General features: G+C 40.0%; 1 protein-coding gene across 1 annotated transcript in view; it reads left to right on the top strand.

Annotated features, from left to right (window-relative positions):
* Positions 1 to 25,779, top strand: part of LOC138748701 (protein piccolo-like) — a 191,736-nt gene that overhangs the window by 72,786 nt on the left and 93,171 nt on the right. Inside the window, exon 18 of the mRNA XM_069909320.1 lies at positions 7,210 to 7,340. Coding sequence (XP_069765421.1) covers positions 7,210 to 7,340 — 131 coding nt within the window. The remainder of the gene's footprint in view (positions 1 to 7,209; positions 7,341 to 25,779) is intronic.

Below are 25,779 nucleotides of genomic sequence, written 5' to 3'. Positions count from 1 at the left end.
GCAATCCCCAAAAGTGTTGGAGAAACTCAGCACGTCATGCGGAAGTCGAAGGCCATCAATGTTTCAGGCCTGAGCCCTTCATTGGGAATGTCCTTTGGGAATGAAGGGTTTGGGCCCAAAATGTTGTTTGTGTTTTACTTCTTATAGATGCTGTGTGACCTGCTGAGTTTATCCAGCACTTTTGTGTAAATTCTTCAGTGTTAACTCTTTGATCTCCTGAGTACTTTCAGAACTTTTTTTCATATTTCCAGTATGAGCATTTATTTTTCTAATTTTCAAAGAAAGAAGAGATGACATGAGAATATGCATTGAAAATTAGTTAGTGTTGTGGAAAGAGCAAGTCCTCAAGGTGACAAGGGCAGAATCTCATTATTGCAGTCTGATCTAGACCATCAACCAATGAGAGGAGGTTTGTGAAATTAATCTGAGGAGAAATTCCTGTAAGGCTCAAGAGGTAAAGATTACTGAGGATGTAGATGTCAACTATCCTGATCTGAATTAAATTCAAGAGAGATCTAATGTGCAACAGGATACCAGAGAAGAAAACTTGAAAATACACACTAGATACATTCAAGGTATTGGATGAAACCCGGGCTCCTCGGAGAACAAGTGAGGGACTAACAGTGGCATGGTTAGTGTAGCAGTCAGCACAGTCTATTATAGCACTAGCAAACTGGGCTTGAATCCACCATATAATCCGTAAGGAGATTGTATGGTCTTCTCCATGACTACGCAGATTTCCTCCGGGTGCTTCCGTTTCCCATCTTCCAAAGACATATAGGGTGTAATTGGGCAGCATGGGGCTCATGGGCTGGCTCTCTAAATTTATATTAAGAAAACTTAAAATATATAATCAAATGTGTAAGACACATTTAAGCTGAACAGTTCCATAATAAATAAGTAAAATGGAGGTTTGAGAAAAGAATGACAGTGACAAATAGGACAAATGTGGTTGGTTATTTCATGTTGGGATTGACATTATGGATGGAAAGATGCTTCTGTGCTTTAGGAACCTAGAAATGTTGATCAAGAACAAGCCATTTGGCCCAATCATTTATTTCTGGCCATAAATCCTTTCTAAATTGATTCTATTTGTCTGTATTAGATCCATAGCCTTCTACTCTTTTCCACTCCAAGTATCTGTCCAAATATTGTAATTGTATATACGTACTGCCTCTTCTGGAGCTCATCCCATTTAACCACCAGAAACTTACCCTTCAGAACTACTTTAAATATCCTCCCTCTTACTTAAACTTGGGCCATTCGCTGGAGGCTCACTTACCCAGCAAGAAGATTTCTTTTTTATCTATACCTCTCCTCTGCCTCCTACCCTATATTGAGAATAAACTCAGCCTATCCATTCTTCCCTTATAATTACAGATCTTTATTCCAGGCAAGATCCTGGTCCATTCTCTTCTGCACTCAATCAATTATTTATCAGGATTAAACTCCACCTGCCATTTCTCAGCCTATTTCATTAAAACGCCAAAATCACTCAATAGCCTAAGACTACTCTCGACAGTGTCATCATCTTCATGAACCTTAGTGTCATCTGCAATCTTATTGATCATGCCTCCAACACCCTTTTCCAAGCTATTGGAATGTCTTACAAACAGCAAGAGCACCAATCCCAGCGGAACATCGCCAGTCACAAGCATTCAATTACAAAAGCAGCCTGCCACTTTCACACTCTGTTTCCAATTGCCAAGTCAATTTTTTAATCCAATTTGCCACTTTGTTCAAGATCCCAGGGTCTTAATCTTTTGGATAAATATCCTATTTGGGACTATATGAAAGGCCATGTTGTCATATTGAAAGCCTGCAACACCTGCGCCAAAAATCATGCCAAATTAAACAAAACTGCTTGAACATAATCCATAACCTGCTAGTCATTGCATATTCATGTGTCTATCTTAAAGCCTCTTTACCAAGGGCTCAACCCTGAAATGTTGGTGATGTATCTTCACCTTTGCTACATAAAGACACTGTTTGACCTGCTGTGTTTTTCCAGGATTTGTATGTTTTTTCACTGAACCACGGTGTCAACAGAATCCTGTGTTTTACCTCTAAAACCTCTTAAATGTGATTATCGTTTCTGCTTCAACCTCTACCTAAGGCAGACCACTAAAGGCACCTCTTTTTTTTTTGTAAAACCTTGCTCCACACACCTTCAGATAAACCTCTATTACCTCAAATGTATGTCCTCTAATATTTGACCTATTTTATCCTTGGATTTGATGACAGTCTCCTCTATCAATGCCTCTTATGAACTTCTATCAGGTCAGCCCTCCGTCTCCAAAGAGAACAACCCAAGATAATATCCATCCTCTCATTAGGGTTCATTCCTCCTGATCCAGGCAGCATCCTGGTCAATTCTTCTGTAACATTTCCAGACCCTCCACCTCCTTTCTGTAACAGGGCAGGCAGGATGGCAGGCAATATTCCAAGGGTGCTCTCATCCAAGTTGTAAACCCTAGAGTTGCAACATGAATCCCTTAACCTCCTACTCCATTCCTCCATGAGTGAAGACAAGTTTGCCATTCAGTGTTTTTACCAACCGATCGACTTGGCCACTTTCAGGGAGCTCTGGATTTGGAGCCCCTTCAGTCTGTACCTAATGATATTAATGATCTAGACATCAACTTGGTCCAGGTTGGACCTCTTTAATTCAGCGACAGGACCTGGCCATTGCTGGACCACAGAGAAATGCCAGAAAACAGAAATTGACCCCTAAGGCAACCTCCTAAAATACAGCTGAATAGAAGACATTGACAGGACTGTATCACCAAAACACTTGGCTGCAATGTAAACAGTTTCTGGCGCATTAGCGCTGCTAACAGTGCCCTGGTGGCAGAGCCACACACTGAGGGTGACAATTCCTAATGTGCCAGAGCTCTGAGTGCTGGATAAGAAAGGTCCAACCTGGACTTTTTCCCTCACATTTAGCTTCCAGACGTCCAACTTGCACTTGATTGCAACATTTCATCTGCCTTTCCTTCTGCATATGATCTGGAACTGATGCATAAGAGATGGTGCTGCAAGGAGGACTTCAGGTTCATGGATCATTGGGCTCTTCCAGGGAAGTCGGGACCTGTTCTGGCAGTTTGATTTGCACCTGAACTGGAGGGGACTAACCTACTTGCAGATCGTTTTGCTCGTGCTGCTTCGGGGGATTTAAACTAGATTGGCAGGGGGAGGGGAACACGAGTGTTAGTGCACAGAGTCAGGTGGAGGTCGATGAGAGTGAGGCAAGGACTGCATGTAAAAACAGGGTTGTCCAGGAAAGAAAAGGTCTGTCATGCATCGACTTCAATGCAAGGAGTCTTGTCAGTAAGGGGGATGATGTTAGAGCATGGATTGCCAAGTGAGATGATGAAATTATTGCTATTCGTGAGTCTTGGTTGCAAGAAGGGCAGGATTGGCCACAATGTTCCAGGGTTCTGTTGTTTCAGATAGGATAGAGGGCAAGGGAGGAAAGAAGGAGGTGTGGCATTGCTAGTCAGGGAAAATGTCACAGCAGTGCATTGACAGGACCACACTGAGGACTTGTCTACAAAGGCTATGTGAGTGGAGCTGAGGAACGGGAAGGGCATGGGCACACTAATAGGGCTGTATCATAGACCACACAATAGTCCAAAAGAATTGGAGCAACAAATCTAGGCAGATGGCAGGCCAGTGTAAGAAACAGAAAGTTGTTGTAGGAGGAGATTTTAAATTTCCGCACATGGACTGGGACTCTCATAGGGTAAAAAAACACTGGATGGGTTGGAGCTTGTCAAAGGTGAACAGGAAAGTTTTCTGCATCGATATGTAGAGGTGCCAACAAGAGAAAATGCAAAGCTTGATCTTTCAGGGAACCAGGTAGGTCAGGTGACTGAAGTTTGCGTAGGTGAGTATTTTGGGTCCAGTGACCATAATATCATCAGTTTCTAGTTAATTCTGGAGAAGGATAGGTCTGGTCCTTGAGTTGAGGTTCTGAATTGGAGAAAGGCCAATTTTGAGGAAATGAGGAAGGTTCTCGGAAGAGTCAATTGGAGTAAGTTATTTTCTGGCAAGGATGCATCCAACAGGGGGAAGGCCTTCAAGGACAACATTTTGAGAGTGCAGAGATTGCATGTACCTACCAGGAATAAAGGCAAATTTAACTGGCATAAGGAACCTTGGTTTTTAAGGGATATTGGAGAGCTGGTAAATAAAAGGAGGGGTCTATGTATGGAGTTTAGACAACAAGGAGCAAATGAGCTACTTGCTGAGTGAAAATGTAAGAAAATGCTTAAGAAGGAAATTAGGAAGGTAAAAAGTAGGCGCGAATATGTTTTGGCAGATCATGTGAGGGGAAAATCCAAAGGGTTTCGACAAGTATATTAAAAGTAAAGGTATAGCAAGGGACAAAATTGAACCCTTAGAAAATGTGTTGAGCCTTGCGAAATGGGAGAGACCTTGAACAATTTTTTTGCCTCGGTATTTATGCAGGAAACTGGTATTATGAATAAAGATGGAAGGGAAACAAATAGAATTGTCATGGAACATATGGAGTTGATAGCTGCCTCGCAACAAATAAAAGAAGATAAACCCCCGAAACCATGTCCTTGAGGGAGCCAAGTACTGAAATTGCAGGACCTCAGGTGGATATATTTAAAATGTCCTTGGTCATGTTTAAGGGCTCCAAAAGTAAACCAGGCAATTATTGACCAATGAGCCTGACGGCAGTAATATTTTAATTATTTGAAGGATTTCTGCGAGATAGGATATATAGTTATTTGGATCGTCATCAGCTGATTAAGGGCAGTCAGCATGGATTTATGTGTGGTGAGTTGTAGAGTTTCTTTGAGGAAGTTACCAAAAAGGTTGATGAGGCCTTTAACAAGGTTCCACATGGGAGGTTGCTTCAGAAGGTTTGGACACAAGGTATTCAAAGAAAAGTTGAAAACTGGATTCAATATTGGCTCTGAGGAAGATTTTCAAAGCTTGGTGACTGATCTGGACCAGCTGGGAAATTGGGCCATAAATGGCTGATAGAATTTAATGCAGATAAGTGTGAAGTGTTGCACTTTGGAAAAACAAATCAGGGTTGGATGTACACAGTAAACGGTGGCCTATTGAGGAGTGCACAGGAGCAAAGAGATCTGAAAATACATATATATTGTTCCCTGAAGGTGGGGTCACATATGGATGGGTTTGTAAAGAGAGCTTTTGGCATCTGAGCCTTTATAAATCAAAGTATTGAGTAGAGAATTTGGGATGTTATGTTGAAGTTATTCAATCAATGGTGAGGCTATAGTTAGAATATTGTGTGCACTTCTGGTTGCCCAACAGCAGGAAAGATATCAATGTCAGATATTGCCAGGTCTTCAGGAGTTGAGTTACCGGGAAAGAGTAAACAGGTGAGGACTATACTCCTTGGAACGAAGAAGGATGAGGGGAGACTTGATAAAAGTTTGTAAGATTGAGGGGTATAGGCAAAGTAGATGTGAATAGGATGTTTCTACTTAGAATGGGAGAGATAAATATGAGGTCATCGCTTTAGGATGAAAGGGAAGAGGTTTTAGGGGATCATTATGGACAAGTTTTTCACTCAGAGGTTGGTGGGAGTGTGGAATAAGCTGCCATCTGATGTGGTGAATCCAGATTCAATCTTGAGTTTTAAAAATAAATTGGATAAATACATGGATAGGAAAAGTCTGGAGGGTTATGGAATGAAAGTAGGTCAGTCGGACTAACTAGTTTTATTGGTTGGCACAGACCAAAAGTGTTGAATGGCTTGTTTTTATAACAGAACATTACAGCACAGTCTCACAATGTTGTGCAAACCAATGTAAACCTACTCAACAATCTAAACCTTACCCATCTCTCACATCGGTAACCCTCTATTTTTCTTCCAGCCTTGTGCCAAAGTGTCTTTTAAATGTCCCTATTGTACCAGCCTCCACCACCATCCCCGGCAAGGCATTCCAGGCCCCCACTCCTCTCTGTGTATCCAAAGAAATTACCCCTGGCATCTCCCCTAAACTTGCCTCTCCTCAACCTATACTGATGCCTTCTGGTATTTGCTACTGTTGCCCTGGGAAACAGGTGCTGGCTGTCCACTCTCTCTCTGTGCCTCTCATAACTATGTGGACATCTATTAAGTTTCCTTCTATCCTTGTTCACTCCAAATCGAGCCCCCAGCTCTGTTTACCTTGCTTCAATGCACTCTCATAAAAGCTTTCACATCCTTACTTACTGCAATGAGAGACTGGAGCTACTGTAACGGCAGTGCAACGACTGCTATGGACCTGGGGAGAGCTGGGAGTGGAGACATTGTAGTGTTTTGCTGGGTCCTACCAGCTTGTCCAGCTACTGCTAGCTCACTGCAGGCTTTAAACAGCCTGTTAAAGGACCTGATTATGTTTTATTTAAAATCCTGTGTCCACACGGTCTGGGCCCAAGATTGCAGTGCCTATGTTTCAGGGAGGCAGCGGACAGGCGCAGGGCACCAGTAATGGGGAGAACACTCCCCATTGAGGAGAGGCAGAGAAGAATACCCCAAGGATGGTGATCACGATGGCGGACCAGTGAGGGGCTCTGCGGCTGAAGGATGCACACAGGCGGCAAGCTGTGAATGACTTGCAGGCTGTGGGCTGCTGGAGCCTGGCTCATGAGAACCAGGTATAAGAACCAGGATTTGAGAGGATGGTGGGATTACGAAGGGCCCTGGTTGGTGAAGGCTTTCTCATCATGTCAGAGGTTTGGATCAGGGCTCAGGTTGCCAATGGCTTGAACTTCACTGGAATCTTGTGCAGCTGAAGAGGCTGAGGGAGCACTGGAGCTGGATCGAAGGACACTCAGTGAGTCTAAAGGGCTCTTGGCTGCTCTTTCTCTGACTGTAAGGCTGGCCAGGCAATCCTAATGGTGAATATTTGTCTGCCTTATGGTAGATTAAAGGTAATTTTGTGTAATATTACATTTCTGTTTTATTGCATGCCGATAATTTGTATATGATTTGACATTACACCTATTAATGTGCAAGGTATATCATATTTTGGGATATTTTTAATTGTATTTCAAAGCATGTCAGCAATTTTGGCATTAACGAGAAATTGGAAATGATGGATAAATCACCATCATCACCTCTGATTACAAGTGCATTTCAAGATTCAGTCCGATGCTTCCCTCTCCCATTCTGGCCCGTGCATTCCTTTCAGTTGGACTCTTTTTTTTCCCCCTTAGCTCCAAATGAATTATGACAAGCAAGTTGGAAATCTCATTGTGCACGTTCTCCAAGCCCGGGACCTTGCTCCAAGAGAGAACAATGGTTATTCAGACCCATTTGTTAAGGTTTATCTTCTTCCAGGAAGAAGGTAAGGGTAACTTAAGAACTTTCATGCCTTTGCAAATAAAACATTGTTCCCCTGATGTGAAAACACTTTGGGCTAATGTTCATATATTTTTGCTTTGTACAGCATTGAATACTGGAATGTAATGAACATTGAAACCGATCCCACTGTAAATGTTAGTGGAACTGAAAGCTGAGTCGATGATTAGAAATGCAATTGAAATCCTTGTATTATTGGTCACATTCTGTAATTATTAAGCCTTTTGGCAGCATATCATTCAAATTGAGCACAGAAGCTGAGTCTGATCCTCAGGATATCTGTTGTAAGAGCACCGCGTTAAAATTTTCCAAACATCATGGACACAGTTTACTAAATTTGAAAGTGGAAAGAGGGAAATACTGTTATCAGAGGTAGACAAGAAGATGTTGCAAAACAGAAGCCCGTCAGGCAGAATCTATGGCAAGTAATAGACAGTTAACGTTGTCAGGAGACTGCCAAAAACATGAGGCCATGGATGGACTTGTCAGTGTGGGAATGGGAAGTAACGTTGAAGTGGCTGGTCACTGGGAGATCCTTCCTGTTGCACCGATCAGAGCAAAGGTGCTCAACTTGAACAGCTCATCGAGTACATGTACTGTATGTGACAAGTGTTTCCCAACCCTGATAGTGAATTCCAGACACACATACTCTCTGGGTGAATAAAGTATTCTTTATCTACCCTCTAATCCCCTCATTAAACAAAATAGATACCCCTTGGTTTTTAATGTCTCTCCTTAGTGTGGGGGGGGGGGGGGGGTGGCGGGGGGAATCTTTCCTGCCAACTAAGCCCCATCCATTGTAGACACTTCCTATCAGTTTCACCTGTGCAAATGGAAACAACAGCATCTTATCAAATTTTGTAAATCACCATGGCATCTTTTGGAGTCCACTCATACCATATCTATCAAATGACCTGAACTATACCTGATACTCAGTCTGAAAGCCAGTTCTTTGCTATTCCCTGCTCCTGTGCTTTGTGTCTCAGGAAATTATTCCAGCTGTTTCTTGAACCACCTTATTCACTCCTATCTTTAAGGGTCATGGACGTGCACTCCCAATTTCCATTATTTCTCCATATCCTACCAATTATTTGCATGTTCACAACCTTGCTGTGTTTCCACCACAATGTTATCTCATGTCTTTGGGTTAAGTTCAACTTCTCCTCTCTTTGCCCAACTGACCATCCCATATTGAATCATCTACAATTTTTTTTTTCATCCTTGCATATTTAATATCTTAATTGTAATCTAAAGGAAAGGAATCAGTTTGGAGAAATATTAGAATGTGTCATGAAAGTTGTTTTGTCAAGGAAAAAAAAACTCAAGGTAATTTGTCACGGCCAACATGGTTTGTGAACGAGAAATCATGTTTGGCCATTTCTGTGTGTGCGGTGGATAAATGGAAACTGGTGGGAGCAAAGGGCTTCGATTTCAAGAAGGCATTTGTTAAATAATAAATAAAATAGGTCAAGAAAAAGTAAGGCAGTGATTCATTGATCATTCAGAAATTTGATGGTGGAGGGGAGGAAGCTGTCTTAATGCCACTGAATGCTTGTCTTCAGGCTCCTGTACCTTTTTCCCAATGGTAGCAGAGTGAAGAGGGCTTGGCCTGGGTGGTGGGGGTCTTTGAGGATAGAGGCTGCTTTCTTAAGGCACTGCCTCTTGTAAATGTCCCTGATGGAGTGAAAACTGGGACCCATGATAGCACTGGCCGAGATAACAACCTTCTTGAGATTTATCATGTTCTGAGCATTGGCACTCCGAACCAGACAGTAATGCAACCAGCCAGAATGCTCTCCACGATACACCTGTGTTGCAACAAAGGTTATTGTAATAAATTAAACTTCATGATTCATAATTCTAGGGATATTCAGGCTCTTCTGCCCAACCCATCCATGCTGGCCATATTGCCTAGTCCCATCTCCCTCCATTTGGTCCATATTGGAAGGTACGGTTGGTATAGCGGTTAGCACAATGCCTTGACAGCATCAGCGATTGGAACCGGACCTGGGTTCGAATCCCATGCTGTCTGTAAGGAGTTTGTAGGTTCTCCTCATGTCTGCCTTGGTTTTTTCCAGGGGCTCTGGTTTCCTCCCACTGTTCATAGTGTACCGGGGGTGGAGGTTAATGGGGTGTAAATTGGGTGGCATGGACTCATGGGCCAAAATGGCCTGTTACTGTACTCTGTCTAAATAAAAATTTAAAAATATTCCTCTAACATTTCATATTGGCATACCTGAAGCAATCTCTTTTAAACATTGCAATTGTAGCTGCCTCAACCCCTTCCTCTATCAACTTGTTCCACATACCCACCACCCTCTGTCCTCTTTAAATTTTTCTACTCTCACTCGGTCCATGTTTTGTCATTTTAGAAAACCCCACCCCTCCCAAAGCTTGGGAGAAAAGTTGTGAACGTTCATCTTATACCATCACAAATTTATACACCTCTTTATGGTTGGCTTTCAGCCTCCAACACTCTGTTTAAAAAAAAAAGCCCAGTCTATCCACCCTCTCCTATGTCCTCCTCACAGAACCATAAAACACTACAGCAGAGAAACATTAGGATTAAGCCCATCTAATCTGTGCCAAAATATAATTGTAAAAGCTAGAGGATGAAAACTGGAGTCAATAATAGAGAGATTGGCAATGGGCTCAGAGGCCTCAGTGGGCAAGAGAAGTAGGATACTGGGAGAAGAAACCTGATGTAATTGCAGGTGGAAGTGAGATGAATGATTTAGATGCAAGTCAGTACCATGTGGGCCCTTTACCCAAATAATAAATAACATTTTAATTTGGTTTAATCAAGTCCATGTCCAGGACCATGTGAAAGCACCGTTGTCCTGAAAATGGAAGCAGGGCACAGGAATAATTTCATAGACAACAGCCAAAAAGTAGTGTTGTCTCAGGAGCCAACATCTTCTCATGTACATTTCATGCTCAAATGACATGGGATTCATCAGCATGTTTCATACTGGCTATGGGCAGCTGATGCAGTTTTCAAACTTCTTTCCTTCTAAAATGTATCTTAATTATGTCACACTGAAACTTAATTTCTCGAGTCAAGTTTCATGTAGAACGTTTCCCTCTTAGGACAGATTGTTTTCCCAATATCCAGATTTGAATGGTCTGATTCATAGAAGACTCATGACACAGAAGAAAGACATGTTACCCACTGTGTCTTTGTCATTCAAGAAAGAGGGACCTGTCCTAATCACACCTTCTAGTTCTGAATCTGTAGTCTTGCACGTGACAGTTCTTCAACTTGACATCCGAGCATCTTGTAACTATGAGGGCCTCAGCTACGACCAACCACTCAAGCTTGAGATCTTTATTGTAGGAGGAGAGGAGATATTCCCAATTCGTTATTGTGAAACCCAGCATTTATCCCCTATGTTCAGGCAAACATTTTCTTCCTATCAACAACCCAAGTTTCTCAAAATGTGGACAGTTCCATTAAGAGTCTGAGTGATAAATGGACATTGTTCAATCTGTTCCTAAAAAGATTGCTGACAACCAAAAGTGTTACAGATGGAAGGAAACAAGGTTATAAAGTTGGACACAATCTCTTTGTATGACATAACAGACTCAAAGGGCTGAATGGCCTTCAATTGGTTCTGTGCTCCAGGTCAACACGATGAAAATTATTGATTGATTTTATTGACTGTTTAATGCATTAATTGCTCATTTTAAATTGTGTTCAAAGCCTTGTCTAATCTAGGGAAAGTCTAGTAACAGTATTTGTTTTAGTGCATTTACTCAATTGCTACTTCTCTTTCTCTCCCTTCCAAAATTTTTAGATGAATTACTTCACATGCTTAACTTTATTCTTGATCTCAGTCTGATTTGTCTTTGCCTTTGTGCATCTTTTTATTTCTATTTGCTCTGCTCTCCCCTCAATCTCTGGCGTTTGCAGTCAAGTTATGGTTGTCCAGAATGCAAGGTAGTGTTTGCTTTTCCTTTCTGCTTGTGATTTATGTTGTGCCAATTTTTGTACAAAGAACAGACGGATGTACTCACTTTAGTGCTGGCCTTTTGTTGCTCACTTATATTGGATGTGGAATGACAGCATACTCATCAGTCATTTTCTTCATAACTATTCAATACTTCAAAATAAGAACAAACCTCTAAATTTAGTCACTTGCTGAGTATAACAGAATTTTAAAAGACTTAAAAATCTCAGAGAGAAATAAACTATCAATATAATGCAAAAGTGAACAGTCATTTTCTTATCCAGCATTTTTGTGGGAGCAGAACAGGATATTGGACAAGTGGTGGAGGGGAAGGGAAAGTCAGGAGTACAATTTTTGATCCAAATAAGAGTTCTTGTTCATTTTTATGTCGAATTAGGCCAAACTGCAACACAGTTCTGGGGCAGATGTTTATGCAATGGCAGTGGTAAGATCTGCCTTTAAATAGAAGGTTTGAATCAAAATCACCATTGATGTGGTCATGAACATGTCATAAAATTTGTTGTTTCACAGCAGCATTTGCAGCTGTTGACCAGAACTGAGGGTAATGATGGTGCCTGAAAGCTGAGCTGCAGAGAAAGAGTAGCCTGATGTATGATTTGCTATTGTTTAAGTAATCCAGGGCAGAGTGGAGAGCCACTGGGATTGCATCTGCTGTGGAGTGATTGGGGCAGAAGGTGAATTCCAATAGGTCCAGATCTGTACTTAGGTACGAGCTAATTCTGGCCATGACCAAGCTCTTAAAGCATTTCATCACAATGGATGGTAGAGCAATTGGGTGATGGTCATTGAAGCAACTCACTTTGTCCTTCTTGGGCACCGGTATAATTGAGGAACTCAGCCGATCTTGCAGTGTCCACAGGATATAAACTCTCAACAGTCTATAAACCCGCAAAGACCCAAAGCTACCTTGACTACACCTCTTCCCAATCGGTCCCTGTAAGGATTCCATTCTCACAATTCCTCCGTGTCAGTTGCATCTGCACCCAGGACAGGGATGCCAGATCATCAGGGATGTTCTTCTTCACCATCTACCACCCTATACCAACATCAACTTGGCATTTACCTGCATATCCTCCATGACCCTCACATCTGCCCTGCACAAGAACAGGATTCTCCTTGTCCTCACTTAACACCCCACCAGCCTCTGCATCCAACACATCCTCCGCCACCATTTCCACCACCTACTAGGTGATCCCACCATTAAACATATCTTTCTGCCTTCTATTGGGACCACTCCCTCAGTGCCTCTCTTGTCCACGCCCCTCTTCCCACCAATCGTCCCCTTAGGACCTACCCCTTCAACCACAGGAGATGCTCCACTTGTACCCACAACTCTTCCCCCACCACCATTTGGTGCCGCATACTGTCTTTTCAAATGAATCAATACTTCACTTGTGAATCTGTCATCTACTGCATCTGGTGCTCCCATTGTGGTCTCCTCTACTCGAAGAGACTGGACACCGTCTGAGAGGTCATTTTGTTGAGCACCTGTGCTCTGTCCACCATAATTGGGTGCATCTCCCAATGGCCACCCATTTCAGTTCCTCATACCATTCCCTTGCTTTCACACAGACAAAAATCAATTCTCACCTCTCTTGTTTGTTCTGAGATTTCCTGACATTTTGTGAGGGTTCACCCTCTTGAAGGCTGTTCTGACTTTGGCCTCAGAACCAGATATCACAGGGTCATCAGCTTCCACAGGGATGTGCATTGGCAATTAAATTGCACAGCAAAGCACAAGAAATGTTATATGAAATCTGTGCAGCTGAATATTGTCAAGGGATCCATTGCAACTCATCGGCACAGAATGTGGGGAATTTATAAAGAAAATAATTCAAACTTCAAACCTATACATCTTGTTAAGTTATTTTTTGCATGTATGCTACATAGCAGATAAATTGTGACCACTCATTTTGGATTTGGATCAGCATGGAATTTGTGGAGCTAAAGCCCAAGTAAAATATTTACTTTGCACGACTTGCTTCGCTGTTTACCAAAAAATAATAACTGAGCTCCTGGTTCACATATTTCACTTGATATTTTGTATTGTGTCAGCTTTGTTGACCTGAAGGTCTGGAGAGGGCAAATCTTTTCCACTGAAATTTAAATATGTTTATATAGAGAAGCAAACCTTCGAGATTTGTGAGTCGCCATTGCTACGATGTTTACATGAACCTGTACCTTTCAGGGATTTAAAGAAAGAAACTCCTCACGCATCCTCCATTCAGATGGTTATTTTGCATAAGTCTAGGAGATGACTTAATGTTTGAAATTCAAACAAGTTGTATTGATAGGTTAGGTGCTGTTCTAGTCTATTGTAGCTTTGGAATAGAAACTTTGCAGTCATTATATAGTTGCTAACATACTTGGAAATCTGTGTATTGTGTACAGTGCACAGCCAAATCAAATAACTGGCATAAAACCAGTCGATGAGGAGATTAGATTTCATTTCCTTGACCTGCCTAATGTTCATCCACCCATGTGGAGCTTTCAGGTAATTTTGACATTAATTTGTACAGCCTCAAACCATTGCAGTTTATCAATTTTTTTGAAAAAAATTGGTTCTCTTCAATGTCCTTCCCCATTAGAACAACTTGGTTCAAACAAAACTCTTCCGGGGGAGTCACGTGATGGAGTAGTGGCCGGACGGTGAACTCCAGCCCTCTCCAGAAAAGTCAGAAAAAACAAAGCAAAACACAAAGGCACAAAAATAAAAATCAAAGTAAAGTGAATATAAAGGTGGAAAGAAGATGGCGACGAAAAAAGAAAAGTCGAAACCAACGGAAAGAAGAGAGGAAGAGAAGACAACGGAAGATGAAGGAAAAGGCCTTACCTGTTGGAAGAGGCCCGCGGTGGAGAGAGAAACCCGCTCCCTCAGGTCGGTAGAAAGTGGACTACAAAAATGGCTCGCTGAGCCGAGTGAAAGTGCGCAATCGCGCATGAAAAAAAACACACCGACGGGAGGGGTGACCAGCTGGGGAGTCGATCTCCACAGCCGGCAACGACAGCTGCAGAACACCTGCAGCAAGAGGAGAACATAGAAGACAACGAAAACAAGAAAGAAGAAGAGAAGAAAAGGGCAACAAAGAAACAACAGATGGCCAACGCAGAGGAAGAGGAAGAGTACAGTGAAATAGAAGAAGAAGGGAAAGGCAAGATAAAGGAGGTACTTTCTCTTATTAAAGATTACATGGAGTCATTTAAAGAATGGCAAGCGCAAGAATTTAAAGATTTAAGAAGAAGAATAAACAATACAGAAGAGAAAATGAATAAAATAGATATGACCTTATCAGAAATGGGAAAAAGAATGGACAAGGTGCAAGAACGAGAAGCAGCAGTAAAAATGGAGGTAGAGGACTTAAAAAATAAATTAGAGGAATCTAATAAAAAAGTTAAAGAGACACAAGAACTGTTAGCTCAGAAAATAGATATAATGGAAAATTATAACAGAAGAAATAACATAAAGATAGTGGGCCTTAAGGAAGATGAAGAAGGCATCCTAGGATGTCCAGAACTACAGCAAGAAATGGAAATAGAAAGGGCACATAGAGCATTGGCCTTTAAACCACAATCACAACAAAAGCCAAGATCTGTTTTAGTAAAATTCTTAAGATATACTACAAGAGAAAAGGTACTGGAGAAAACAATGGAAAAAGTAAGAGAGGACAATAAGCCACTGGAGTACAAAGGGCAAAAAATCTTCAAGTTTTGAACTCCTGAAGAAGAGAAAGGAGTTCAATACAGCAAAGGCGATTTTATGGAAGAAAGGGTATAAATTTATACTAAAGCATCCAGCGGTATTGAAAATATTTATTCCAGGACAACAAAACAGACTATTCTCGGATCCAGAGGAAGCACGAAAATTTGCAGAACAATTACAAAATAGACTGAGAGATGAAGACTTGTAACGAGAGTACAAAAGACTGCGAACTAAAAAGACATAAGTTTAGAACTCCTGAAGAAGAGGAAGGAGTTCAAAACATCGAAAACGATCTTATGGGAAAAAACTATTCTCGGAACCAGAGGAAGCAAGGAAATTTGCAGAACGACTACAAAACAAACAGAGAGATGAAGACATGTAATAAGAGTAAAAATGACCACGATTTATATGTATGTGGGTAAAGAGTTATATGTGTGTATATGTATAATGTGCATACATGAATGTATCCGTATTTAGAGGAAAATATAGATAGTATAGACAAGAATTAATAAGGGAAGGAAAAGGAATAGAGGGAATAAGGAGGGAATTAAAAGAGTGACCTTTGTCACATATGAAAAGTGAAATCTTTTCTGGGGGGGGCTGGGTGGGGGGGTGTTACGGTCACTGCAAAATCAGCTGACGCTTGCGAGTGAATTCGCAAATCCAAATGGAGATGTGGTTGTCCGACAAGGGATAAAGGACAACTCAGGAGGGGAAGGGGGGATTGGGGCTAAAGGAGTTTTAAATAGGAGAATAAGGAAAATGTTTGATGTTTTAGGAATGTTGTCTTATAAAGGATTCAAAACAAGAAAACAGAAATGGATAAGAAGGAAAGGTAATGATGGAGAAACGGAAAGGGAAGATAAACAAAGTATAAAATGGCTACGTTGAACTATATGACTTTAAATATTAATGGAATACATAACCAAATTAAAAGGAAGAAACTGCTAAATTTACTGAAAAAAGAAAAAATTGATATAGCATTTGTGCAAGAAACACATTTAACTGAATTGGAGCATAAGAAATTAAAGAGAGATTGGGTAGGACACGTAACAGCAGCATCGTATAATTCAAAAGCAAGAGGAGTAGCTATATTAATTAGTAAAAATGTGCCATTTAAAATAGAAGAGGAAATAATAGATCCAGCAGGGAGATATGTAATGATAAAATGTCAGATATATTCGGAGTTTTGGAATCTACTCAATATATATTCACCTAACGAAGAAAATCAAAAGTTTATGCAAGATATCTTTTTGAAGATAGCAGATACGCAAGGGAACATATTAATAGGAGGGGATTTCAACCTGAATTTGGATTCAAATATGGACAAAACTGAGAAAAAAATTAACAGAAAGAACAAAGTAACCAAATTTATAATTAAATCGATGGAAGAAATGCAACTTTTGGATATATGGAGGAAACAACACCCAAAGGAAAAGGAATATTCATATTACTTGGCTAGACATAAAACATACTCAAGAATAGACCTATTTTTGTTATCAGGTCGTATGCAAGATAGAGTAAAAAAAACAGAATATAAAGCTAGAATACTATCGGACCATTCACCCTTAATATTGACAGTAAAGTTAGAGGACATCCCTCCAAGAATGTATAGATGGAGATTAAACCCCATGTTACTTAAAAGGCAGGATTTTAGAGAATTTATTGAAAAACAAATTAAAATGTATTTTGAAATAAATACGGAATCAGTGGAAGATAAGTTTATACTATGGGATGCAATGAAAGCATTCATTAGAGGGCAAATAATAAGTTATGTAACCAAGATGAAGAAGGACTATAATCAGGAAACAGAGCAGTTGGAAAGGGAAATAGTAAATATAGAAAAAGAATTAGTAATGAAGGAAGATATAACTAAAAGAAGAGAATTGGCGGATAAAAAAATAAAATATGAAACACTACAAACATATAAGGTGGAGAAGAAAATAATGAAGACAAAACAGAAATATTATGAACTAGGTGAAAAAACGCACAAAATCGTAGCATGGCAGCTTAAGACAGAACAAGCTAAGAAAATGGTATTGGCATCAAGGAAAAAAGATAAACAAATTACATATAATCCAAAAGAAATTAAGGAAAACTTTAGAGAATTCTATGAACAATTATACCAAACTGAAAACGAAGGGAAAGAAGGGAAAATAAATGAATTTCTAACTAAAATTGAACTACCAAAACTACAAATAGAGGAACAAAATAAATTAACAGAGCCATTTGGAATAGTAGAAATACAAGAGATAATAAAAAAATTACCAAATAATAAGACACCAGGAGAGGATGGATTCCCAATAGAATTCTATAAAACATTTAAAGACTTATTAATTCTGCCCCTCCTTGAAGTAATCAACCAGATTGATAAAACGCAAAGCTTACCAGATTCATGTAAAACAGCAATAATTACAGTAATACTAAAGCAAGGGAAAGATCCACTCACACCAGCGTCATATTGACCAGTATCTTTACTTAACACAGATTATAAGATAATAGCTAAATTATTAGCAAACAGATTAGCAGAGTATGTACCGAAAATGGGAAATCTAGACCAAACTGGATTTATCAAAAAAAGACGCACAACAGACAATATTTGTAAATTTATTAACTTAATTCATGCAGTAGAAGGGAATAAAGCACCAACAGTAGCAGTTGCTTTAGACGCAGAGAAGGCCTTTGACAGAGTAGAATGGAATTATTTATTCAAAGTATTGCAAAAATTCAGTTTACCGGAGAAGTATATTAATTGGATTAAAGCATTATATAAGGGACCATTAGCGAAAGTGACAGTAAATGGACATGTATCAAAGCAATTTAACTTAAGCAGGTCAACACGACAGGGATGCCCGCTATCACCTTTATTGTTTGCGTTAGCTATAGAACCACTAGCAGAATTGATAAGAACAGAAAATAATATAAAAGGGATAAAAATAAAAGACAAGGAATATAAAATCAGTTAATTTGCGGATGATGTTATAGTATACTTAACAGAACCAGAACTATCAATAAAAGAATTATATAAGAAATTGAAGGAATATGGCGAAGTGTCGGGTTACAAGATCAACGTAAATAAAAGTGAAGCAATGCCTATGAATGATGTGGATTTCTCAAAATTTAAGAAAGAATCACCATTTAGATGGCAAATGCAAGCAATAAGATACCTAGGTGCACAAATAAACAAAAATCTCGGCCAACTATATAAACTCAATTATTATCCACTAATGAAAAAATTTCAGGATGATTTAGAGCATTGGAAAGATTTACCATTAACACTAATAGGAAGGATAAACTGTATTAAAATGAACATTTTTCCAAGGATATTATACCTATTTCAGGCATTGCCAATACAACTGACAGAGAAATTCTTCAAGGAGTTAAAGAAAATAATAAGGAAATTTTTATGGAAAGGGGGGAAACTGAGGATAGCACTAGATAAATTAACAGAATGGTATAAACAAGGAGGCTTACAACTGCCAAACTTTAAAAATTATTATAGAGCTGCACAATTAAGATACCTATCAGATTTTTATCAAACAAGGGAAAAGCCAGATTGGACTAGATTAGAATTAGATAAAATAGGGGAAAAGACACCTGAACACATATTATATAAATGGGATGAAAAATTGGTACAACATAGAAGTTCTCCAGTATTACATCATCTACTCAATATTTGGAAGAAGATTCATGTAGAAAGAAATAAAACAAATTATCAATTACCAAAACTAATATTGATGCAAAACAAGTTGCTCCCTTTTACAATAGATAACCTTTCCTTTAGAGAATGGGAGAAAAAAGGGATTAAAAGAATAGAAAATTGTTTTTCAGGAAATAGATTATTATCCTTTGAACAAATGAAAGATAAATACAATATAACTCAAGATACAGCACTGGCATATTACCAATTGAGATCCTACTTGAAGGATAAATTAGGAAGCAGTTTGAGTTTGCCAGAGGGAAGTAACTTTGAATATGTGATTACAGATACAATGATAATCAAAAGATTTATAACAAATATGTATATTAAACTGCAAGAAAAGGAGAATGAGGAAACAAATGGTAAAACTAAACAAAAATGGGAACAGGATTTAAATATAAAGATAAAAAAGGAAACATGGGAGAAGTTATGCTCTGGAACGATGAGGTTACGTATGATACAATATAATTGGATACACAGGTTATACATTACACCTCAAAAGTTAAATAAATGGGACCCAACAGTATCTGATAGATGTTTTCGATGTAAAAAAGAAATGGGAACAACAATTCATGCAATCTGGACATGTGAAAAAGTAGAAAAATTTTGGGAAGATCTCAATCAGATATTAAATAAAATAACAGAAAACAATATACCAAAGAATCCAGAGATCTTTCTCCTAAGTAACATAAAAAACAAAGAATTTGGAATTGATTTGGAGGATGCACAAAAAAGATTTGTTAAGATAGCTCTAGCTGTAGCAAAAAAATGTATTATGTCAACCTGGAAATTGGAAGATAATTTGAAAATACAACAATGGTATATAGAAATGAATAAATGTATTCCATTAGAAAAAATAACATATAGTTTAAGAAATAATATTGAAATATTTGAACAAATATGGGAGCCTTATATTAAACACAATAGCGAAAACCTACCGGGGACAATCACGACCTAAGTTAACGGAAGGAAAAGGAAATGAAAATAATGGACTCAGTGGAATTTTTGGTGTATTTTTATTGAATGACAACATTGTCTGACTGGTTTAATGTATCCTAGATTTTATACCTTAAATGGACGGGAGGGGGGAGGTGGGGAGGGGAGGAGGGAGGGGGGGGGGGGATAGAAAATGACATTGTATATGTGTGAAAAGGAAAAAATGTGTATCATGGTTAATGTGATTTATGGTGTGAAAAATAAAAAATTATAAAGAAAACAAAACTCTTCCAAGGAGGAGGGGAAGTGAATGACATTCTAATTCTGACCATCCAAATCCATATCAGCTTGCACTAACCCAGTGGCAGATTTACTTAAAACAACCATAGCCCTAACTCTTTATATTCAAAAAAAGGATTGGATGGTCCCTTATTGCTGAAGGGAGCAAGGGGTACAGAGAAAAACAAAAATTAGGTACTTAAGTCGCATGATCAGCCATTATCGTATTGAGTGGTGATGTCGTGGAAGGGCTGATTGGCGTGTTTCTCCACTTAGATCCATAGAACATTGCAGCACAGAAACGGGCATTTTGGCCCTTTACAGGGAGAGATTAAGGAGATTGGGACTTTATTCACTGGAACGTAGATGACTGAGAGGGGACTTGATAGAGGTATTTAAAATTATGAAAGGAATAGATAAACTAGACATAAACAGACTCTTTCCCCTGAGGGCAGGAGAGTTGGAACAAGAGGGCATGAGTTAAGGGTAAGGGAGCAAAACTTTAGGAGAAGATGCTTTTTCACTTATCTAAATCCCAGAGGTACCAGTCTCCTGGCAGGGGATAAGGGTTCATGTCAGGGTGGATAGCAAGAACAGAGACTTTAGGCAAAGAATAAAGACTTTTTCACACAATCTGGAGGTGGAACAGTAGCAGGTAATAAATAGTGGCCATAATAACAATTGTAGAGAGGGTGAGAGGCAGAAAGTTAAAGGTGGAAGATATCTGAGATGCATTTATTTCAATGCAAGGAGTGTGGTAAACAAGGTGGATGAACTAATAGTGTGGATTGACACGTAGCGTTATGAGGTGAGAGCAATTAGTGAGACATGGTTGAAGGAAGGTTGTGACTGGCAGCTAAATATTCCGGGATTTCGCTGCTTTAGACGTGACAGAATTGGCGGGGTATGAGGGGGAGGTGTGGCATTGCTTGTCAGGGAAGATATTACAGCGGTGCTGAGGCAAGATAGATTGGAGGACTCATCACAGGGGGCTCTGTGGGTTGAACTGAAAAAATAAGAAAGGTGAGGCTACAAATATAGGGGTATATTTTAGGCCTCCAAAAGAGGAAAGAGAACTGAAAGAGCAAATGTGCAGGGAAATAGCTGAGATGTGTAGTAGAAATAGGGTTGTGATATTTGGGGATTTCAATTTTCCTAAAATTGATTGGGAAACACAATCAGTGAGAGGGCATGATGGCTTAGACTTTGTACAATGTGTTCAGGATTGCTTTTTTTACAGCAGTATGTTGAGGTGCCTACTAGAGGGGAGGCAATGTTAGATCTATTAGGGAATGGAATAGGGCAGGTGATGGAAGTGTGCGTTGGTGAGAACTTTGGATCTAGTGATCAAAGGTCCATTAGCTTCAACTTAAGTTATATGGGCTGATCTTTTTTCTGGAAAGGATGTAGAAGAGATTTGGAGGGTATCTAAAGAAGAGATATTGAGAGTACAGGATCTTTATGTGCCAGTCAGATCAAAAGGCAAGGCCAAAAGTTTAAGGGAACCATGGTTTTCTGGAAAAATTAGGAAGTTGGTTTGGGATAGGAGGGGGGCATTTTCTATATTTAAGAAGTAAAAAATGGATACGATATATGATTATTATAAAGATTGCAATAATAAGATGGGTTCAGAGGTGGCTGGAGGATAGACAGCAGAGGGTCATGGTGGACAACTGTCTGTCAGGATGGAGGCCTGTGACGAGCGGCGTGCCTCAAGGATCGGTGCTTGGTCCTCTGTTGTTCATAATTTATATTAATGATTTGGATGATGGGGTGGTTAACTGGGTAAGTAAATAAGCTGACGATATGAAAATACGAGGAGTGGTGGATAACGAGGAAGGTTTTCAGGGATTACAGAGGGATTTGGTTTGTCTGGGAAATTGGGCTGAAAGATGGCAGATGGAATTTAATGTAGAGAAGTGTGAGGAGCTTCATTTCGGAAAAAATCATCAAAATAGGACATATGTCGTAAAGGGGAGGACACTGGGGAATGCACAAGAACAAAGATCTTGGAGTTAAGGTGGATACTTGAAGGTGGATTCCCATGTTGACAGAGTGGTTAAGAAGGCATTTGGTATGTTAGCCTTCATAAATCATAGCATAGAGTATAGGAGCTGGGAAGTGATGCTGCGACTGTTTTAGGTGGTGAGACCAGGTTTGGAGTATTGTGTTCAGTTCTGGTTTCCAAATGATAGTAAGGTGGAGAGGATGCAGAGAAGATTTACAAGGATGTTGTCTGGCTTAAAATACCTAGAGTACAGAGAAAGATTGAAGAGGTTAGAACTTTATTCATTGGAACTTAGATGGTTGAGTGGGGATTTGATAGAGATGTTTAAAATTATGAAGGGAATAGATAGACTCTTCCCCCTGAGAGCAGGGGAGGTTGAAACAAGAGGACACAAGTTGAGGGGAAGGGGGCAAAAATTTAGGAGAAACATTAGAAGATGCGACTTCACTCAGAGAGTGGTGGTGAATGGAATAATCTTCTGGAGGAAATAGTTGAGGCAGAGTCAATTCTTTCATTTAAGAGGAGGCTGGATATATACATGGATAAGAGGGGATTGGAGGGTGATGGGCGGAGAATAGGCAGTGGGATCGAGCGGAGTTGTTTGAGTGAACCGGCGTGGACATGAAGGGCCAAGATAGCCTGTTTCCATGCCATAAACTGTGATATGGTTATATATGGAATGATCTTCCAAAAGAGAGAGTTGCAGCAGGGTCCCTTCTGTCATTTAAGAGAAGGTTGGATGTGTACATGGAGGTGAGGGGTTTGGAGGGTTATTGGTGGAGAGCAGGAGGGTTGAGCTAGTGGAGTTGTTGAAGTGAACCAGTGCAGACTTGAAGGCCTGTTTCCACGCTGTAAAATGGTTATATGGTTATATAATATCATCAACAATCTTAGACACACTGCACTCTGTCCCCTCCTGCAGATTGTTAATGTATGTTGTGAATAATTGTGAGCCCAGCACCAACCCCCTGTGGCACCCCATTCACCACTGATAGCCAACCAGAAAAACACCCCTTTATCCCAACTCTCTCCTTGCAATTCCTCTATTTATGCTAATACATCGCTCCCAACTCTATGCATCCTTATCCTCTGCATGTCTTTTCTGCAGCATCTTATTGAACGTACCCTCAGCCTCCAAAAGTACAGAAAAAACAGTCCCAACCTTTGCAACCTCTCTCAAGCTACCCAGTTCCAGTAACATCCTTGTGAATCTTTTTTCATGCACTTTGCATTAGACTGCTATAAAGTGCTTGAGCAAAGTTTTAACCCAAAATATTGATAGTCCATTTCCCTCTGGAACATAGAACGCAGAACCCTTCAGCTCTTGATGTTGTGCCAAAGTATATATACCTCCCCAAAAAAATCAAAATCCTTCCTACCTCATAACCCTAGGTTTTTCTTTCATCCATGTGCCTGACTGAGATGTCCCTATTGATCTAGCCTCATCACCACCCCTGACAATGCATTCCAGGCACCCACTACTTTCTGTCTCTCTGGAGGTTACTTTGTACAGGTGTCCTTTGGTGTTTGCTACTCCTGCCCTGGATAAAAGGCGCTGGCTATCCATCCTATGTATGCCTCCCATCCTTCTTCACTCCCAACATAAAAGTTCCAGCTCTGTCACTCTTGCCTCATAAGACTTATTTTCCAATCGAGACAACATCCTGCTAAATCTCCTCTGAACCCTCTCCAGAGCTTCCACATGCTTCCTGTAGTAAGGCGAACAGAATTAAACACAATATTCTAAGTGTGTTCTCACTAGAGAGTTATGGAGCTGCAACATTACCTCATGATTCTAACACAATCCCCTGACTAATGAAGCCCAGCATACCATTGGCTTTCGTAACTATCCTCTCAACAAGTGCAGCAACCTTGAGAGATCTATGGATTTCGACGCCAAGGTCCTTCTGTTCCTCCACACAATAATCTTACTATTAACCCTGTACTCTGCCTTCAAGTTTGACATTCCAAAGTACATCACCTCCCACATTTCTGGATTGAACTCCATCTGCCATTCTTCCACCCAACAATGCATTCTAATTATATCCAGTTGTAACCTATTAGAAACCAATCCACAACACCTCCAACCATTGTATCATCTGCAAACTTGTTTTCCCATCCTTCTACTTCTTCATCCTGGTTATTTATAAAAATCACAAAGTGCCAGGGGTCCCAAAACAGATCACTGCAGAACTCCACTGGTCACCAGCCTCCAGACAAAATACTTTCCTTCCACGGCTAATCTCCGCTTTCTGCAGGCAAGCCAATTCTGAATCCACACTGCCAAGGTTCCAAGGATTCGATGCCTCATCACTTTCTGAATGAATCTCACATGGGGACCTTGTCACATGCCTTACTAAAATCCATATACTCCACATCAACTGCCCTACTTTCATCAATTTTGTTACCTCCTCGATACTCAATTAGGCTCATGAACCATGACCTTCCCCTAACAAAGCCAGGCTGACTATCCCTGAAAAGATTGTACCTCTCTAAAAGCTCATAAATCCTGTCCTTAAGAATGCTCTCCAAAGTTTGCCCACCACTGATGTAAGACTCACTAGCCTATAATTCCCAGAATTCTCCCTTTTACCTTTTTTAAACAGGGGGACTATATTTGTTATTTTCCAATATTCTGGCACATCTTCTGTGACCAAAAAGGGTACAAAGATCATTGTCAATGCCCCAGCAATCTCTTCCCTCCCTCCCCTACAACAACCTAGCATATATCTTGTCTGGTCCTGGGGACATCAATCCTAATATTTTTAAGACAGCACTTCCTCTTTCTTAATCTCAACATGGTCCATCACATAAGCTTGTTCCAATTTGACCTCACCTTGACCAAGGTCCTGTTCTCTGGTGAATACTGAGGCAAAGTACATGTATTCATTTAGGACTCCCCAACCTGCTCCGCCTCCAAGCACTTGTTGCCTCCTTTATCCTTAAGCGGCCCCATCTTCACTCTCCTCATCCATCTGTCATTTATATATGCATTTAACAGCTTTGGGGTTTCTTTAACCTACTCACCAAGGCTTACTCATATCCCCTTATTACTCTCCTTGGTCCTTTCTACAGATGCTGCTTTCCTGCAGTGTTTTGTTCTGCGTTAGCATGTACAGTCTCTTTTTTTTCCCATTCTATGAGGATTGATTGCTTTGAATAGAACTAGTGTTTAGAAGAATAAGGGGTAGAATATTTTCATGCAGAGTGGTTTTGGATCTCGAATGCACAATCTAAGTCAGTAGTGAAGCCAGAGACTCTCACATATTTAAAACTTGTCTAGATGAGGCATAAATGGCCACATTTATGTGAAACATTTCTTCCTGCAGGCTGAGATTGATGAACAGTGTCCTGAGTAACTGAGTAAATCATCCCAAAATATTTAGAGATGTGTTTTTTTAATTCAAGTTGACTTTTTGTATATACATTATATGATTATTATGTGCTGTGAATTCTGTTAATATGTGTCTGCACAATGGTCCAGAGAAATTCTGTTGTGACTGGTTCTATATGGGTTAGCAGAACATCAAGGGCCGAAGGGCCTGTACTGTGCTGTTGTGTTCTATGTTCCATGTGAACAGTCAGGTGAAAATCAACTTGAACTTAGTCTTGGTAGGTGGGATATCAGGAGAATGTTGCTCCCAGTGATGGAATCTTGAGGCAGAGCTCGTGGTCTGAGAGTAACAAGAAAGATGTTTAAAATCAAGTCAAGAAGTTTCTTTATTCAGAGGATGTGAAATCCATGGAATTATCCACTGCAAAGGACAATGGAGCCCATGTCACTTAATATTATTCAGGAAGTAGATTCTAATCTGGACACAACAGGCAAGA

Source organism: Narcine bancroftii, chromosome 13 (genome assembly GCF_036971445.1).
Source record: "Narcine bancroftii isolate sNarBan1 chromosome 13, sNarBan1.hap1, whole genome shotgun sequence".
NCBI classification, from domain to species: domain Eukaryota; kingdom Metazoa; phylum Chordata; class Chondrichthyes; order Torpediniformes; family Narcinidae; genus Narcine; species Narcine bancroftii.
This window is presented reverse-complemented; position numbering and strand designations above follow the sequence as displayed.